Source organism: Labeo rohita, chromosome 10, assembly GCF_022985175.1.
Source record: "Labeo rohita strain BAU-BD-2019 chromosome 10, IGBB_LRoh.1.0, whole genome shotgun sequence".
NCBI classification, from domain to species: Eukaryota; Metazoa; Chordata; class Actinopteri; order Cypriniformes; family Cyprinidae; genus Labeo; species Labeo rohita.
The window spans coordinates 3,507,443-3,527,238 of record NC_066878.1 but is presented as its reverse complement, the minus strand read 5'-3'; the positions used below and the strand labels follow the sequence as shown (position 1 = coordinate 3,527,238).

At 36.1% G+C, this 19,796-nt stretch overlaps 1 protein-coding gene across 4 annotated transcripts in view; it reads right to left on the bottom strand.

The window, feature by feature from the left end:
• kirrel3a (kirre like nephrin family adhesion molecule 3a) overlaps positions 1–19,796 on the bottom strand; it is a 178,222-nt gene that overhangs the window by 17,286 nt on the left and 141,140 nt on the right. For all 4 annotated transcript variants that reach the window (XM_051120608.1, XM_051120605.1, XM_051120606.1 and 1 more), the window contains exons 7-9: positions 11,253–11,401; positions 9,438–9,565; positions 8,636–8,762 (exon numbers count right to left, since the gene is read on the bottom strand). In XM_051120608.1, coding sequence (XP_050976565.1) covers positions 8,636–8,762; positions 9,438–9,565; positions 11,253–11,401 — 404 coding nt within the window. The remainder of the gene's footprint in view (positions 1–8,635; positions 8,763–9,437; positions 9,566–11,252; positions 11,402–19,796) is intronic.

The window sequence follows — 19,796 nt, the reverse complement described above, 5'->3', positions numbered from 1 at the left end:
TTCCTTTCTATGTAAATTAGGCTCATTATAGATTGTGCCTTATGCACAAAACTCAGTGCTATTTGACTGGCACAATTATCATCATTACGGTAAATGCAATTTCCTTTAAAAGAGATGTTCATGTACATTTTCCCATTTTCCATTGATCACTGCAGCCGCAATTCATCAAATGATAAAAAAGAGTGTTAAAACCACGCACACATCCAGAAAAAGCAAATTCGGGTGTCTGAATTGTGAGATTTTGTCACCGCATTCACAACATTACCTGATTTGCATACTTTGTTTGGTAAATCGGGCACTTAAACAAAAAAAAAAGAGTATGTGCAAATTAACAGACAAATACCGCAGTCACAAATTAATTCTTTGTGAACTTAATCAAACACTTGAGACTTAACTGTTTTGTACTGTGATTTGAGTGAAACAGATTATCGAAAAAGAATCTGATCTAAAGTCGACGTTTCTCAGAAAGATCATGATGGATTTCTTACAAGCACACAGTTTTTCATGCCATAAGACATTAATTTATGAACTGGAGTTGTGTGGATTACTTATGGATTATTATCAGCTGTTTGGACTCTCATTCTGATGGCATCCATTCACTGCACAATGTAAAAAATCAACTTAAAAAAAAAAGATGTTTCAACCTAAAAAAGTAAGTATTCGTGCTGCCTTAAAAAAAAAATATTTAAAATTTTTGATTTACTCAACTCAAATATCCATGTTTTCATGTAGTGAAACTTAACATTTTAAAGGCAGCACAAACACTACATCTAAACCTAACCTTACCCATGAGTAATCCCTAAAATCAGAGGGAATTATAGATGAATGACATGTAGAAGCACCAAACACTGATTGTAAGCCTAAACTTCACAAAAACTATAAACTCTTTGTTGACCCTATAAACAGGGTCAACAAAGATGTCGTACTTGGTAAAATCAGGTTCTGCGATCCAGTTGTGAGCAAGTGACATAATGCTAAATTTCTCCAAATCTGTTCTGATGAAGAAACAAACTCATTTGCATCTTGGATAGCCTAAGGCAAAGTTGATTTTCAACAAACTCTTCTAAAAATGTTAAAAATAAAACCTATGCATTGATGAGTCATTTAAATTAAAGGAGAAGTCAACTTCTAGAACAAAACTTTACAGATAATGTCCTCACCCTCTTGTCATGAACAAGATGTTCATGTCTGTCTTTTCTTCAGTCGTAAAGATAGGGCTGGCAAACGATTAATTGCGATTAATCACATACAAAATAAAAGTTTGAGTTTGCCTAATATATGTGTGTGTACTGTGTGTAATTATTATGTATATATAAATACAAGCACATTCATGTATATATTTACAAAATATTTACAAGTATATGTATTTATTATAATTTTTATAGAATTTATATAATATATAAATAAAAATATTTTGTACATAAATAGCATATTTCTCTTAAATATATACAGTAATTTGTGTGTATTTATATATACATAATAATTACGCACAGTACACACACATATATTAGGCAAACTCATCGATTAATCGTTTGCCAGCCCTAGAAATTATGTTTTTTGAAGAAAACATTTCAGGATTTTTATCCATATAATGGACTGCTATGGTGCCCCGAGTTTTATCTAGCGAAACAATTGGTTATTTTCATAAAAAAAAAAAAAAAAAATACAATTTAAATACTTTTTAATCTCAAATGCTCATCTTTTCTTGTTCTACCTGAACTCTGTGTATTCTGGTTTAGGACAGTTAGGTTATGTTGAAAAACTTGTATCTTCTCCCTCAACTTCAAAAGCCATTTCAAAATCATCCTACATCGCTGCAGAAGTACCGACCCAGTCTTTGCAAAGAGAACATGCAAAGAAGATCAAACACTGTTAACAAAAAGGTAAAACAGCAATATAGGATGATTCTGAAGTTGAGGGAGAACATGAGATGGGAGTTTCTCGACATACCCTAACTGTCATGAACCGGGAAAAAACAGAGTTCAGGGAGAGCAAAACAAGATGAGCATCTTGACATTAAAAAGTATATAAATTTGTATTATTTTTATTAAAACAACCGATCGTTTTGCTAGATAAGACTCTTCTTCCTCAGCTGGGATCGTTTACAACCACATTTGGGATCGTTTGAAGCTGCATTTAAACTGCATTTTGGAAGTTCAAACTCAGGGCACCATAGCAGTCCATTATATGGAGAAAAATGCTGAAATATTTGAAATGATGAAAAAAAAATTCTTTACAACTAAAGAACAACATGAACATCTTGGATGACAAGGGGGTGAGTACATTATCAGTAAATTTTTGTTCTGGAAGTGGACTTCTCCTTTAAGATCAATAAGACTCATTCAGAAAAGATACAATATTTTCATTCCATTTCATACTTACTTCAACGTTTCTTTGTCATAGTTTTTTTTTTTTCACGAATGCACCAAAGAGAGCTAAGGAGGGTGTTAAGATTTGTTATTCACCGAATAACAACTTAAATTTCGATCTGTTCCTCACTAAAAGCTATTATATGACTTCAGAAGACTTGAACATGGATTGTATGGACCACTTTTATGATGTTTTTTTGTCATTTTGGAGCTTGACAGTTCCAGTGCTCATTATATTGAAAAGTGGCGAGATATTCTCCAACAATTTACATTTTGTGCTCCGCTGAAGAAAGTCACAGGGGTTGGAATGACATAAGGGTAAGTAAATAATGACTGAATATTTTCATTTTTGGATGAGCTAGTCATTTAGCTCTTCCCACTGCATCTTATTCAACAAAACAGAAATAATGCTTAGAGTAAACTTCATAATTTCATAAATAATTAAAAGTTAAAGAGAAGGGGGGGGTGGCAGATAAAATCATAATAAATACAATCATAACTTTTCCATTTCTCCTTCCACAGCAGATTGAGGTTCATTATGTGTCTCTATACGAAAACAGATTTTCATTTTAATTGGAATTCTGGTGTCTCAGTGCGCGAGTACTATCCCATCAATTACAGATCCCAGCAGCGTGCAGGAGTCTTCTGTACACACCGAAGCTCCGTCTCTCTAGAGAGAGTGAGACAATGCTCTCGCTTTCCCCGGCACCCTCTTAATCACACACACGCTCAAAGGCTGCAGTCGGGCAGAGGGGTGGGACGCCTTTTCCGTGCTCTTCCAGCGGCAGTCTGTTCAGATCGTGTCCTCTGGGGGAGCCAAACAAATCTGACAGGGGATCATGGCCATAAATGAGGGCTGTAATTAAACAGCTTTATCTCTCAGGCTCAGACGGGAAACGAGCGGAGAAAGGAGAGAGAGCGGGATGTGAGACCGAACCGCACGAGGAAGGTGCAGTCACACGTCTCGCTCCGTGCTTGGCTTTCAACGATGCTCTGCTTGTTCTGTGGGAGAAATGAAGGCCTGATCATTTACTCCAAATGAGTAAATGAGGGTCATAGCATATAAAAAAACAACAAATGAGTGTTTTAAATAAAATGAAATTGATAGTCGGGGATACATAATAATATATAGGCCATTCTACAGAACTAGTTCAAAGTTAGTGTTGGAAATATCTTGAAAAAAATGTATTTTCCCACAAATTTTGTATGTCTGCAAACTGTATAATATCAAAGGTACACATTTCTAGTAATTGTGCAGCTAATTCTCACTAATTTTTCAGAAATTTTTGGAATATTTGTCCTCTTCCCAAATTTGTCACTACTGAAACACAGTAATATATAATTTAATAAGAAGGGTTATATTGACCTATTAAGAATTTGCTTGCATCTTCTTCAAAGTTCATATCATACTGATGTCAATCTTAAGGATTTATTAGTTTGAATATACATTGAACCAAACACTATCATAATATTGTCAGTCGATTAAATTTTTAAAATCTAAATCTAATGCAATTACATGACGTTTTGATTAATTAATTTTGAATCGCGTTATTTTTCATAACTAAATAATTAAGGTAATACGTTAAACTGACAGCCCTACCTATCTACTGATAATACAGTATGCTTTATTTTTGAAAACCATCCCATGTTTTGGTCGTGACTGTACATTTTCATTAATGACAATAATGCTTTGGTAGCGAACACATCATATTACAGAATTTTAGCTCACATGCTAAAATACTACTAAAACATATTAAATGACCAAAAACTTGCATAACTGTACTAATCTTTTGTTTATTTTCCTCAGATTAAGGATTATGTGTTCCTTAAACATTCCTTAAGTTACACAGATTTTCAGACTTCTGAACTTATTTACCTCTGAAGTGATGGGCCCTATCTACTCACACCTTTTAGCTATGAGAGAGAGGAACATATGAATATTTTCTGATTATAAATGTAGGAGTGTAGTTAAAATCAGTCTCAGTCAACGGACTAAAACATACACTGTTTCGGTAGTGACATCAAGAAGATTTTTTTGTAAAAACAACAAAGGAATAAAATGCAAAAATTATTTCAATATCATTTTCATAAGCTAAAATTCAGTGGTTAGCGTTTGGGACAGCCACCTCTTAGCTGAAAGTACTCAATAAAATGATGATTTTATATATATTAAACTTACTGATATGTTAAATATTATTGTGGGTTTCAACAGATAATAGAAGGATCCCAGTAAAAATTTAAAGTGGTCATCGGATGCTAAATTCACTTTTACATGTTGTTTGAACATTAATGTGTGTTGGCAGTCTATGTACAAATCTACCCTATAATGATAAAAATCCATGCAGTGTTTTTTAATTAATCTGTAAAAATAATATCCCCTTTTTCAAATCGAGCCATTCTCAGATGCCTGTTGTTGTGGCGTCACACCGACAGAGGCCGCACCCACGATAGTTGATTGACATGAGCGTTTTACCTCAGATCAGCTGTAACAGTCCGCCCTCTTTTGTTTCAATGCCGGAGCAAGGATGTAAGTTAGACAAGAATATTTCCGATTGTTGTTTTACACAACCATTGAGAATTTTTAACCAAAGTATATTATAGACTTTTTATTAAGACTCTAAAGAATCACATCAACTTGGGCATCCGAAAATGGGCATCCGATGACCCCTTTAAGATTTGACTACGTAAATGCCTTTTAAATGTGTTTTTTGGTTGTGGAACAGCAGTTTGCACCATTTCTGTAGAATGGCCCATAAACAAAAAATGAACAAAAATCAACATTTTAAAAGAGTGTCTGTTTGGTAGTCCTGTAAACCAGCAGTTCTCAACTATCAAGAAGAGATACACTTATAGCATATACTGAGAGGGTCAAAAAGGTTGAAAACAACGGCAATAAAACTTGTAGCTGGAGGACATTGGGTTGCATTTTATTTTGCGATTTAACCTGACCTCTCTTGTGTGGTGCTATAAACATTATCATTCATCCTTTCTTTACTTTCGGCTTCTAGCAAGTAAATAGACTCATCTAATGGGTGAACAGAAAGCAGCAGAAGCGAGAAGGACGGCAGGGAGCTGTTCAGAAAATGTTGCGAGTGGTTCTCGGACACAATTTGTTTTCAATGAGCATCAGAAATACCTAAACTGCATAGCAGGCTTCTGAAACTGCATTCTCAGTTGTTAATGAGTGTTTGTTTTCTTGTTGATTTTGAAGAGGCAGAACTAAGGTTAAAAATCATTGTTAAATTCACCCTCTTGCAGAGAGCAAACTGATCTTTTCATTTTTATCCTCATTATGAAAGCTAAACCTGAACCCGAAGCCGTGATCCATTAGAACAGAGTGTTTCTTGCTTCTTTGGATATGTTGGACAAGAAGGTGCAAAACTGGAGTACTATTTGAAGAAGCTTAAAAACAACTTTTTTCTTAGATAAGACTCACAAGCAGCATAGTGATTGCAGTGATATTGATCTGTTTCCATAAGGCATCTCATTCACGCACGTCTTTAAGGGGTCTCGTTATCAAAGACGCAAAATCATCTGTGTTTGTCAAAGAGACACTCTTGCAGCCTAATGGACTCTAATGTGGTTATTCATTAATGATCTATTATAATATCAGTAATCGTGTTTCCCGTTCATCATCTGCCTAATCCATCTAATTTCTGGTATTTAAGCACTAATGTGTCTCCTGTTTATTAGCATATGGCTGCATATTTCTTAAAGAGACAGTTCACCCAAAAATGAAAGTTCTTTTATTTACTCATTCTCATACCATTCCAAACCTGTATGGCTTTCTTTCTTTCGTAGGATGGTTAAACTAAAGCAAGCACAACAAACAAATCATCACAGATGAACTGGTGTCGCTACACTATTTGTATGTTTACTTCCCAAACAAAAGGTCATGATTTATAGGAGTAGATATGGGTCATTGAGAACAATCTCTGACAATGAGGTGACTGAGCTACATTATCATATAAACCTTAACTTTTAAGGTTCTTGATTTGCATCAGCAACAGAACTTGATTTACACTGTGGGCGGTTTTACAGACTGCATAAAACATTTGAGTTTGAAATGTTCAGTCTGACTGAATTCAAAGCATTTGTCAATGCTCAAGAGAAGACCTCAAGAGTGACCTTACACCCTTGTGTCATTGTAAACCTGTATTGCTTTGTTTATGTGGAACACAAAAGGCAATCTTTGGAATGTACACTACCAGTCAAAAGTTTTTGAACAGTAAGAGTTTTAATGTTTTTTAAAGAAGTCTCTTCTGCTCACCAAGCCTGCATTTTTTTGATCCAAAGTGCAGCGAAAACAGTACAATTTTGAAATATTTTTACTTTTTAAATAACCGTTTTATATTTGAATATACATTAAAATGTACTTTATTCCTGTGATTTCAAAGCTGGATTTTTAGCATCATAATTCCAGTCACATGATCCTTCAGAAATATTTTAATATTCTGATTTGCTGCTCAAAAAAACATGTTAAAAACAGTTTTTTTTCAGGTTTCTTTGATGAATAGAAAGTTCAGAAGAGCTGCATTTATCTGATATAGAAATCTTTTGTAACATTATAAATGTGTTTATCATAATTTTTGAACAATTTAAAGCATCCTAGCTAAATAAAAGTATTAATTTATATATTAATGATTAATGATGAATACTTATCCAAAAAATAAAATAAAATAAAATTAAATAAATAAAAATTTATGCTTACTATGCTGATTGATAAATGCTAATCGTTGGATCTTTCTATCCATCAAAATATAAAAAAATGTACTCAACTGTTTTAAATATTGATAATAATAAGAATAAAAATGTTTCTTGAACAGCAAATCAACATAACAGAATAATTTCTGAAGGATCATGTGACACTGAAGACTGGAGTAATGATGCTGAAAATGTAGCTTTGATGACAGGAATAAATTACATTTTAAAATATATTCAAATAGAAAACAGTTATTTTAAATTGTGAAAATATTAAAATTTTTTACTGTTTTTGCCATACTTTGGATCAAATAAATGCAAGCTTGGTGAGCAGAAGAGACTGCTTTAAAAACATTACAAATCATACAGTTCAAAAACTTTTGACTGGTAGTGTATATGCAACTTTTTCCAATACATCAAAAAAGAGATGATTGCTTTTCAAGTTACCGCATCACATTTGCTAAATTTATCCAATACTTGTTTCCTACTAATTTTGGGGTGCCAAAATTCCAAAAATAGTGTCTGTTTTGCTCAAGCATGTCACACTTTCTTACAAAAAATTATGTGCATTTTGTAGCAGAAAACTGGCACAAAGACTATTTGTTTAATTCTCGAGCCGATTTCCACATGTATGAATAAATATGAAGACATTTCCACTTGTTCCATTTTCTGTGTCATTTTCAAAGCTTACATCCATCAAACATCTCTTTTTGTCTTTCAGCAGTAGTACAGGTCTGAAACAGCATGAGGGTGAGTAAATGATGACAGAATTTTCATTTTTGATTGAACTGTTTCTTTAAGATTGGATTAGACACAAAGTCAGACACGCCAACCCGTCCCAGATCTCAACCTTGTAACACCACAAGAGGAAAAACAGCAAAGATTAAGAATTCATAGAGCGTTGAACAGGCTTATTGCCTCACAGGAGCAGGCCGGTGTTATTGCAAAGCCCTTAGGACTTAAAAGTTTCCATCAAAACAAATGGATAAAGCATACAAAGCTCCATAACACTTTTTCATGAGCTCCTCTAGAGAGAGAATAACCAATAAAATGACGCCTACAGCAAGACAAAACAAAACAACCAAAACACATATGTATATGGCTTTTGCTGGTATAGTATTCGAGCTGTCCAGAATGGCCTGTGATATGTTTTTTGATTACATTTCAGGGGAAGACACTTCTTGAAGTGTGGGGTTAATCAATATGCCCGTATTGATTCAGAAACCTGGTAGAGTCCTTAAAGCAAATCACGCGGCCTCATGTGCCCCGAGTCTGTCATCTATTGACGAGTGAGAAGAAATGATGAGAGCGATTCAAGATCATCTCTCCTGATTACGGCGCCCATATCTCTGAGGGTCATAGAGCATGTCTCGGTTATTGCCAAGCTAAACAGTGTAGAAAACATCCCCTTTAGCCTGAGTGAAATGTGGCCTGATCCTGCTTTTGAGAGCCTCTTCCAGCTCTTGTGAGTCAAAGCAATCAAAAGCCGAAGCAAATGAGAATTCACTGAAGGGTCCTGATCAGACGGACAGACTGAATATAAACAAAGCGCTGAAAATATTTACCGTTGACAGTAAGCGTGACCTCCTTCTCTCCCACTCCCACGCGCGGCACCACAGCTCGACATACGTATTTCCCGGCATCCTCCTGTCTCACAGCCTTTAGTGTCAAGGTGTTCTCGTTGCTTAGCACCTGCAAGGTAACAGATGTTTGAAAAAAACACAACGCCACAGTCTGAGTAAACTTTGTCGAGATCGTTAAAAAGTTTTCTCTTGCTTGTCTTTTTTTTTTTTTTTTTGAAGCAAATACATGAAGCAGAACTGCATCTATAATTAACCATCACTGTAGTCACAAATACAGCTTCTTTCTTGAGTCTTGACTTCATCTCGACATCAGTTGTGCTATCCTAACAGATGACGACCTACACAAACACAACGTGCTCTACTGAGGGTCCATTAGCCCTTGAAACTCAACTGTCACAGCTGTTGTCATCATCAAAAACAGATCAGTCACGTGTGCGCCGGATACATTCATCACGTCCAGATGGAGAACTGAATACAATTCTATAAATTAGGGCTGTGTGCGAATTTAATTGCGAATACACGTTAAATTCCAATTAGATTTGATTTGGTGTAGCAAACAGAATGCAGATTTGAAATTTGAATTTAAATGTAAGGAAGTTCATTGCCTTTACTGTGGCAGCCAACAACAGCATGGTTTAACCCTGCACACAATTTTATAGTTTGCATAGAGTTCAGTCAATATTTTTACCCTGTTTTAACATGGGTTTCTATAAAGACCATAACACAGCAATTTTTGCACATCCCTTTTATGTGTTTTATGAGCAGTGCAGAGTAAATTACGTACAACTCCATGACCCCTTTTCATCCATACAATGGTGAGCGAAGGGTTTCCAATCCAAGCGCAACTGAACATGGCATCAGATCCCCGATCCACCTGGAGGCTCTGGGGTTCAGCAGCCAGACGGGGCCCGACTACAACACAAATACATACACATATTATTTACTTTTGCTATATGCAAAAGAACATTCATGGAAGAAAAGACAAAATATTTAGAATGAATCATTTTTGAATAAACCGTTCCTTTAGGATATCAAAAGAAATATATCTACAGCGGTAGCCAAAATTATTAGAACACTAGTATACTCACCAGCTAAAAAATAGTTTTGCTGTAGTGTGTCAGTAGAAAATATTAGTTTACATTTCCAAACAGTAATTTTGCCATTAATTGTAATAATCAAAAATATGTGAGATTTTTGTTTGCACAAGGAGTCTGACAACAGCCAGTGCTCCACATAGAGATCTGATCTTATCATCCAGCCTGTCTGGAATGACATGAAGAAACAGAACAAACTGACTAAGACTAAATCCAGAAGAACTGTGGCAACGTCTCCAAGATGCTTCAAGAAACCTACCTGCAAAGCTACAGTACTGTTAAAAGTGCTGTAAAATGAGGATGCTATTAAAAATAATGTCGTAAATAGATTTTCTTTATTAATTAACTTCTATTAACTAAATTAAATCAATATTTGATGCTATTTGATTGCGTCAACGAATAAAAAGGAGACAAAAAATGTTAGGGAGGGGCGATTTGGGAAGAGATTCATTGCTGTGTGGTTAGGAGGTTAGATGCGTATATTTGAACTGTACCATAGCCTATTGATCTATCCGGCGGGACATAAGCTAGCATACATTTGCTGCACGTCTCATAAAAGATTAAAAAATGTCAATATCTGGGAGTAAGAAAAGAGCAGAAATATGGATAAATTTGACAACACAAAAGAGAACTCTATTCTGTCTGGTTTTCTGAGCACAGACACCCAAGCAGCGCCTCTTACACAGCACACGAGTACTCTTTCATGACTCTTAAATCGAGAAATACATTCAAAATGATGTTAAATTTTCCGTTTGGACGAGTGTTCACGTAAACACACTCGGTTACGTCTTAGGTGAACGTAAACAGTTGGGAGAATATCGAACATGTACTCATTTGTGTAATGGGCTTTAAAGGGACAACAGTCTAATTTAGTTGCTATTCTCTGTGGCGCTGATGTTAATCAAGCAAAAAAAGAAAGATAGAAATTCACTCACTGCTCTTGACTGAATCACTTTAGTAGCCCTAATAAAATAAACTAAATGTATTCATATCAATAAATATGTCTGCTTGAAAGAATGAAAAATGTGGTAAACAGGTTGTTATAAAGAATGCATAATTAGTCTACGTAACCATTGGCATTTCATTTTAGAGAAATGCTTAATAAATGCATTACACTGTAACTAAACCCATTCGATTTAAAATCTTATGATATTTAGTCAAATAAAACTAGACTAAAACTAAAAACAATTCAGATGACTAAAATATGACTAAATGGCATTTTAGTCAAAAGACTATGACTAAGACTACATCCAAATTTGCTGTCAAAAAGAACACTGTGTTTAAAGCAGCTTTTGTCCTAGATGCACTTGTGCATAGTTTTTCAGGTAGCTTTGCATGTAGGTCTCTTGAAGCATCTCCTTGTGCAAACAAAAATCTCCCTGGATTCTTAGAATTAATGGCAAAATGAATGTTTGGAAATGTAAACTGATATCTCCTCAAGCTGGTGAAAATACTAGTGTTCTAATAATTTTGGCCACCACTGTATACACAGCAGTTAAACTCACAGTAAACATCCACGTTACGGCTGATGTTGGTGCTGCCCAGGGCATTGGTGACCTCACAGGATACCGGCTCGGTGAAGAAGGAATGATCAACCAGCACCTCATAAGTGTCTCCCGTTGCATCTGTGATCATGTTTCCCCCCTTCGCCCATCTAATTATCCATCAGAGACAAAAACAGAGCAAGAAAATGAACAATGCTGATGGACGTTGCCATGTTTTTTTTTTGTTTTGTTTTGTTTTTTTCCCCCAGATCTGCTCTAAAGATCAAAGGCGACAAGAAAGGTTTTTTTTTTCACGGGCAAATGACTGAGATCATGTCTTATTTGCATGGTGTACTGAAACAACAAAAGCATCCTTAAGAGTGTCTAACGTAATTTTCAGGACGCCGCATGTGTTTTTTTTATTTAGGCCTTTTCATTTTCGTCCTGTCGGCAGGCCGTGTCTTCTTTGGCGGAAGAATAACAGGAACACATTAAGAGGTTTTTAGATGCTGCCTCTATCATTGGCACCCTTTGATGCTGCGGTCATTATAGTGAAATGTGAAGAGGAAAGGGAGAAACCACGGACAACACAAGCGAATGCTGCTGCTCGGGATTCAGATGGGAAGATCAAGCACTAAGCAGATGGACTTTTGTTTGCATCTGTGAAGTTAAAGTGGACAGTGTTACAAATAAAAAGAAATTGGTGTAATGAATGTACTCGACACAACTTCTTTTTGTGTTTGGTCTTTTCATCGTTTTTATTGGCAGCTGACGGAGTATAACAAAAGTTTCCTTTTTTTCTGCTCGACAAAAATATGTATTATGTATTATCATTATAAAATCTTATTTACAATGAATTATGAACAAAAAACTTGTGTTTTCTTGTTTACACACATTACTGTTTAAAACTTTGGGGTTGATAAAATTTTTACTTGTTTTGAAAGAAGGCTCTTATGTTCACCAAAAATACTATTTAAAAAACTATTATTACAATGTAAAAAAAAAAAATAACATAAAAACATGCTCAAAAAAATTCTTATTATCTTTTCATCCTACCTGTTCTCATAACAAAAACGTACCTGTGGGAACATTTTTGCACGGCGCGAAATACGTACCAATAAATACATATCACTGCAGTTTCCAACAGAAATTAACACTAGAGGTGGTAAAACAGCGAGCACTTGTAATCATTTTCATACACAGTTATGATTATAGCTCCATATGTTTCTCTTTCCGGAAGTAGCAAGGATTGCTTGGTAGCTTAGCCGGCACGGAATTGGATTTAGGATTCAGAATCCTTGGGTATGAATCCTGTGAAAAAACATGATCTCATGATGAAAGAGCTGAAAGATGAGAGATTGAAAAAAAGCTAAAACGGCATGCTTGTGATTGTGTTTTTACGTCACATTCAGGGTTGCCAGGTTTTCACAACAAAACCTGCCCAGCTGCAACTTAAAACTAGCCTAAAAGTAGCCCAATCGCATTTTTAAAATAATTGTCTTCCGGGGGGGTAAAATGCATGTTTTTGGCAGGGTTCCCCTGGTCAAATTAGCATTCCAGAGACTAAATATTACATTACTGGGGTTGCTTCAACCCACGGACATAAAAAACAACCCACGGCAACAGTGTTAAAGCAGACTTGGCAACACTGGTCACATTCGCTTTTGTTCATACTATCGGCTAGGTTTAGGTTTAGTGAAGATGGTACGTTATTTTGAAATGTCATGGAGCATTAGATTTATAACGCCACTCAACTATCATTTTAAGTCAGAACTGTGGTGACACGTACAAAACCAACGTCACATAAAACATAAACATGTCAGTTCATCTGTTCAGTGGAAAAAACACTTTTAGTGCCAATCAGTGGACATTTTACATCAAATATGTCTAAAAATGTACATGGCGGTGCATATTTTGCATCTCACGAAAAAGTTCCCACAGGCATGTTTTCCATGAGATCAGGTTGCTTTTATCCATGATTCTTTGATGAACAAAGTTCAAAAGAACAGCATTTATTTGAAACAGAAATATTTTGTAACATGGCAAATGTTTTGCTGTCACTTTTGATCAATTTAATGCATCCTTTCTAAATATAAGCATTATATTTTAACTGCTGATCTAATGGATGTCTTTTGCGCATTGTTTTGTCTGAGTCTCATGCAAATGCCTATTTAATTTTTAAAATGACTTGTCAAATTAAAGCTAGTCTTAAAAATGCATCTCAAGATGCACTCAAGAAGCTTGCTCTGTAAAATGAACACTAGATGTGGTAAAACGCGAGCACTTGTAATCGTTTTTTCGTACACAGTTATGATTACAGCTCCATATGTTTTGCTTTTCGGACGTAACAAGCTTGCTCATGCACAGCTGGCACGGAATTGGACTTAGGATGCAGAATCATTGGTATACGAATTGTGTGAAAATCATGACTCGTGATGAAATGAGAAAAAAAGAGAGATAGAAAAACAAGCTAAAACGGCACGCTTGCGATTGTGTTTTTATGTCATATTCAGGGGTGCCAGTTTTTCACAACAAAACCTGCCTAATTGCTACTCAAAACTAGCCAAAAAAGGAATCCAATCGCGTCTCGCAAAACTGTTCCCACAGGCATGTTTTCATCATGGGATCAGGTTGCTTTTTTCCATTAATCTTTCATGAATATCTAAAGAACAGGATTTATTTGAAACAGAAACATTTTGTAACATGGTAAATGTCTTGCTGTCACTTTTGATCAATTTAATGCATCCTTGCTAAATGTAAGTATTATGTTTTAACTGCTGATCTAATGGACTTCTTTTGAACATTGTTTTGTCTGAGTCTCATGCAAATGACTGTTTCATTTTTTAAATGACTTGTCAAATTAAATCTAGTCCTAAAAATGTATCTCAAGATGCACTCAGTTCCATTTCACTGCGCTTCGCCTAGTTGCTTTGAAACGGAAGAACAAGTCCTTTGTGAATGCCACCTCGCTCATGTGCACATCTGCTCTTACCAGCAGCTCTGCATGCCCACTTCGACCAAGACTCAAACTTACACTGCCTACATGCACACCAAGGCTCAATGTGTGCTGACCCCTAGGCCACGGCTCTAACACTAACTTTCTTTTCCACCAAGTTTCCTCTGGGTACAGTAGCCTCCATGTGAACTCAACCACATGAGAGAGATCCACACACAGGACAGGGCTGATGGCTTCACCTGCCAATCTCAAGACCAGCTAAAAATATGGCGAAGATGGGAGAAAAGAAAAGAGGCCAGGAGAAATTTTTTTCCACAGAGATGGACAGGTATGCTTTTCATTCATATATATGGGATTGTGTACGTGTAGCTAATCCAGTGGCAATTGATTAACCATCAAAAGCGTCTAACATGAAGAGATTACTCTGGATCACAGCGGGTCTCATCATGGATTCAAACAAACGGAGGAAAGGGCTTATTACATCCTGTTAGGAAAATTCAATTTCAACAATTCCAATGGTGCCAGTAGTCAGCGTAAGCTGTTTATGAAATTATTTTAATCCTGTATTTGGTGCTAAAATAGGAAAAAGTGCTGTGAACAATTTCCATGGATCTTTGACATTTAAGTGATTAACTGTCTTACTTTAATTTAATCAAGACCCAGAGAAGTTTGAAAAATTACAGCATCCTCCTGCCAGGGAGGCACTTTCTATAGCTCAGATGAGGGCTGAATCTTGACATATTCAAAGATAAAAACATTGTGTTATACACAGAGCTGTGACAACTTTATCTTGGCGAGAGATGTGAGAATAAAACAGTAAAGTAACCACAAATAAAAGATGTCCAAACCTCAGCCGGAAAGACAAACCGTGCTCTCAAACCTTCACAATACACAGATCAAATCCATGCGTTTGCTGCTTTCTCTACATAATTCAACAGCGATAGTATATGTACAAACCCTAGAATACAAAAGAATCCTCTGAAGGTGTAAGCCGATACAACACCCGTGGAAAAGAAATTGTTTGTTTTTTTTAAGATGCTGCAGGAGGGCTGTCTGTGATCCGCCGCATTTCGAATTAAAACGCTGGGTGGTACGAACCGTCTCCGCCAAAACAAGCAATCAGCCACGTGGACGCTGATGCCCACCGATGCCAAGCTGCAAAGCCACATGTTCACATCAAATGTTCGACACGCCCAACAGAGCGTCTTCCATTAGACACTTCAGAGGTGACAAATGAGGATAAGACAAGACAAATCACCTACGCCAGAACAAAGCCGCCAACACCAGCGCTGACAGAAAGCCCCTGGAGGGACACGAAGCACATACTTTATTCACAGGCAGAAAAGCGACGTGTCTGATTCCATCCATTCACGCCCCACTTTTCCACTCTGAGAGTTCAAGAAAAAAAAACAAACAATCGTAGCTAGAATTAAAATACGCTCTCTATTTTCTTCTTTATAGCAAGGTTGTGGATGCAGTTTTGAGCACAGTGGCTTTTATTGAACTCTTTGTGATGGCTTCACATTTCAAGGTGTTATTTTGGCGGAGAGAAGTCTAGGTTTAAGATAAACCAAAGGCCACATTCTTTGAAAAGAAAGAACGGAAGTTTTTTTGCAATTTCACTGTCACTGTGAATTTCACATACATATACACTGCCTCACTGTGACAATGCCGTGCTTTCTCTACTGAGTCCGGCTTATAGACATCATAAATGGCAGTTGTACTCTCTGTTATTTCATATATGCAGTAGGGATGTGCCTGAATCCGAATACCCTTTTCGGAAAGCAAATGACGTGTACTATGGGACCCCTAAAGGAAAAAAATATATATATATTTCAATGCTCTCTATCACAATTATATTGTTGGGTAATTATACTGTATCTTAATTGTGGGCATTTCAGTGTGGGGCACTGATATTGTTTTTTGAATGTGCACTCGCTTTTTACTTTCACTTTCAAAATTCACAATCACACATACTCTGTGTATACTATGGAGCGGCAGTACTTACCACACATTTTACATGATTAAATGTTCGTCAGTGGTGCTCAGGATATGCAAATCATTCAACATCAGTCTCTCAGTCACCTCTCCTTACTCTGTTTATGTGGAAAGTGAAATTGAATGTAATGTATTGTAATGTAACAGGCTATGTTCTTTTAGTGGCTCAGTAGAACGAATTATTCATTTCCCGTGCATTTCCGCTTACGGAATCACTATTCAGCACATCCCTAATATGTAGTGACGCTTAAGCGATATCATATGAACAAGAACGCTATTTTGATATTTAGACTGGCTGCATGATTTATTACAATGGTTCAATAAATGAAAATTACATTATTTATAAATAGTTCATTACTTGTTAACTAGTGCCAATCAAAGGCAGAACGGAACTAACCATTGTAATCAACACACTGTTTTGAACAAACATGAGTGATTGATTCAATGACTTATTTGTTTGATTCCTGAATGAATCAGCATTTGAAAGATTCATTTGAGTAAATGATTCAACAACTCGCTTATAAAGATGTTTAATTCCTGAATAAATCAGTGCTTGAATGAATCAGTTGACTGAATGATTGAGTGATTCACTTAAATGCATTTTATAACAGAATTTTATACAAATATTAAATATTTAAATAGTGAGGCCAGGATATTTATATCTGTATCATTTGCTACATTTAATTTCTTGTATAAAGTGGGGTTCGAATGTCTGAATCTACACTGAAAATATGTGATTCAAAACACTGGATTTAAATGTGGGAAAAAGTTGTGACTTAAAACTTATTTTAAATATTATTCTGTACTATTTGTAGGTCACCATCAGTCAGGAAATGTATGACATTGATCATGATTTGTTACAAACTGTTTTTCATTGAAACGCAAGATGTTCTCAAATCATGCTTGAAAAAACATGATCATTAGGTTCTATGCCAAAATGTGTCTGTTGTCATTAAAGCAAAATAGGGACATAATAAATGCTTAGTCATTTAAATAGGACATACAAATTCATGTCCGTTCTATTCACTCAAATTAAGCTTATAATATTGTTTGGAATGAAAAAATAGGTAAAAATGCTACTTTTGCACCCCACTGTTTCAGCATCAGCCATTGAAGAATCCATCGAGTCGATCACGTCATGCCAGATTCCATTAGACATAAAAACTGCTCTGCGAAATTATGAAAAGCCATGAATGAAAAATACTCAGGGTCTTAAATGGCCATCATGACCGCCGAACATAAAGGCTTTATTTCTGCTAATTAATTTACAGCTTCACTAATCTCATTTCAAATGCCACAGGAGGACAGTGATGGGTTTTATTTCTGCGAGCAGCTGGACTGGACGCCTCCAATAAGAAACGTTACATTTTGTCTTACAGAAAAACAAAACAAAACAAAGTTAAATTAATTTCCATATTTATGTAAACAAAATGAACATGAATAAAATATTGGCTAGTGAAAATAATCCTTCCTCTTTCTAGTGAGGCAGCTCTAATCCTCTCAGAGGAACGGTGTAATGCCCACAGGAAATCTCCCGCAATCAGTAATGACTTTCTTCGTAATTAGTTGGGCTTCTGTGTTCCTGCAGTGTGAATTCAAATGCTGTGTTTCTCTGAGAAGCCAGTCTCCGTGTGGAGAGCTTCCTCGCGCTTGATTGATGATTTCATGACATTACATTTGGCCGAGGGTTCGGGCTGTGGCACAGCGTGCATCTGAAGCCTGCTGCAGCGGGTCAAGGGACAGGAGACACAAAGTGTCCTCTGAGCTTTGGAGATTTTTTGTCCAGCTGGCTGAGGGCACAGGCACAAGAGTCTGGTGTGTGCCGGTCTGTGCTTCTTCTTTAGACCTCTCTGGCATGAATAATGTATGAAACTCTGATGGGGCGGGAGGTGAGATCATCTCTCGCTCTACGCTGATTAAAAAGATGTTATGTGTGACACTGTCTCTCTCTTTATGATGAAGACTTTACAGCAAAATCATGAAACAAAATGTAAACCAACAAGTCTGATAAAGTGGTGGTTTTCAGGATGTAATGATCAAAAACAACTGAGCACTTCAATGATTCCTCAAATCACTGTGTTATCACTTCTGGGAAGATTTTTTTTTTTTTTTTTTTCTGGAAGAAGTCTCTTATGTTGTTAAGTAAAAATGGTAATATTGTAAAAATTCTTATATTTTAAAATGTAATTTATTCCTGTAATAACAAAACTGAATTTTCAGCATTATTGGAAATCACTATAATATGCTGATTTGCTGCTCAAGAAGCATTTTTTTTATTGTTTTCAGTGTTAAAAACAGTTGTGTTGCTCAATATTTTGTTAAAACCATAATAGCATTTTTTACATGATTCTTTGATGAATTGAAAGTTTAAATAAACAGCATTTATTTGAAAAAGAAATGTTTTGTATCATTAAGGGCCAAGAAGGGCCGCTCTGGAAGTCTATGGCAGCGCGTAGAACCACTTGGGGGAAAGTTGTGTAATTTGGCACACTCATACAGGACAGTCTCAACGTAACCACAGCAAATTTGGAGTCTCTAACTCAAACTCTCTAGTGCCACCACTTGTCCAAAGTTTTACTCATGTTTATGCTAATAACTTTTGAACCATAATGCACAGAAGGAAACATCCTTTTGTTTATGCTATTTTTAATTGTTCGAAAAACCTACTTTTTCAAATTCGTCCTAGACGGTTTGTCTGATTTTCACCAAAATTGGCTCAGATCATCTTCAGACCATGCTGGCAAAATTTTATGGAATTGAAGTTGATTAGTCAAACTGTTCTTGAATAATGCATAAAGGAATCCTTGCAAAAAATTTGCACGCAAAAATGGATGTGGACGGTTTGGCGTATTGAGACCAAACTTGTTGTGTGTTGATGACCTGAGGCTACCTGCAGTGTTTCGGCGCAGTGCCACTTAGTGGTCAGGAGATATGAAAAATGGTTATTTTTGCTTATAACTTCTGAATGGTTTGACCAAAAACCACAAAAATGGTCTCTTTAGATTTGGTGGAGCATGTCAGCCATTTTGGGCATTAGCCATTTTGAATTTTGCGATCGCATGGCCTATCGTTACGAAACTAGCTATGTGTCTTCGGCACCATTCCCTGACAGTACTCAAAAAGTTTGTGGAAGTGCCACCTTGTAGCCAAAAGTTATTTTTCAAAAAAACGCTAATAACATTTCATTAAATTGGCCTATTGTCTGCCATTCTGATTAATGTTGAAAACCTACTTGTTCAAACTCCTCCTAGTCTGTTGGTCCGATTTTCACCAAATTTGAATCTTCAGATCATGCTGGCAAAAAGTTATGGATTTTGTGTCGATATTCGAAACGACTTTCGTTTAACACATCAACAAATTTGCTGGAAAGATGCCATCTGAGGCTGTATCTCTGCAAAGCTTTTACATACCAAAATTTGTATGTGCCATTGTCACCTCACACTGACCACACCACATCAATTTGGTAACAGTGCCACCTTTTCGTAAAAAGTAACACACTTTTTCGAACTCCTCCACGACCGTTCATCCAATTTTCACCAAAATCGAGTCAGATCATCTTCAGGCTGTGCTGACACAAAGTTATGGATTTTGTGTCAATAGATAAAACCATT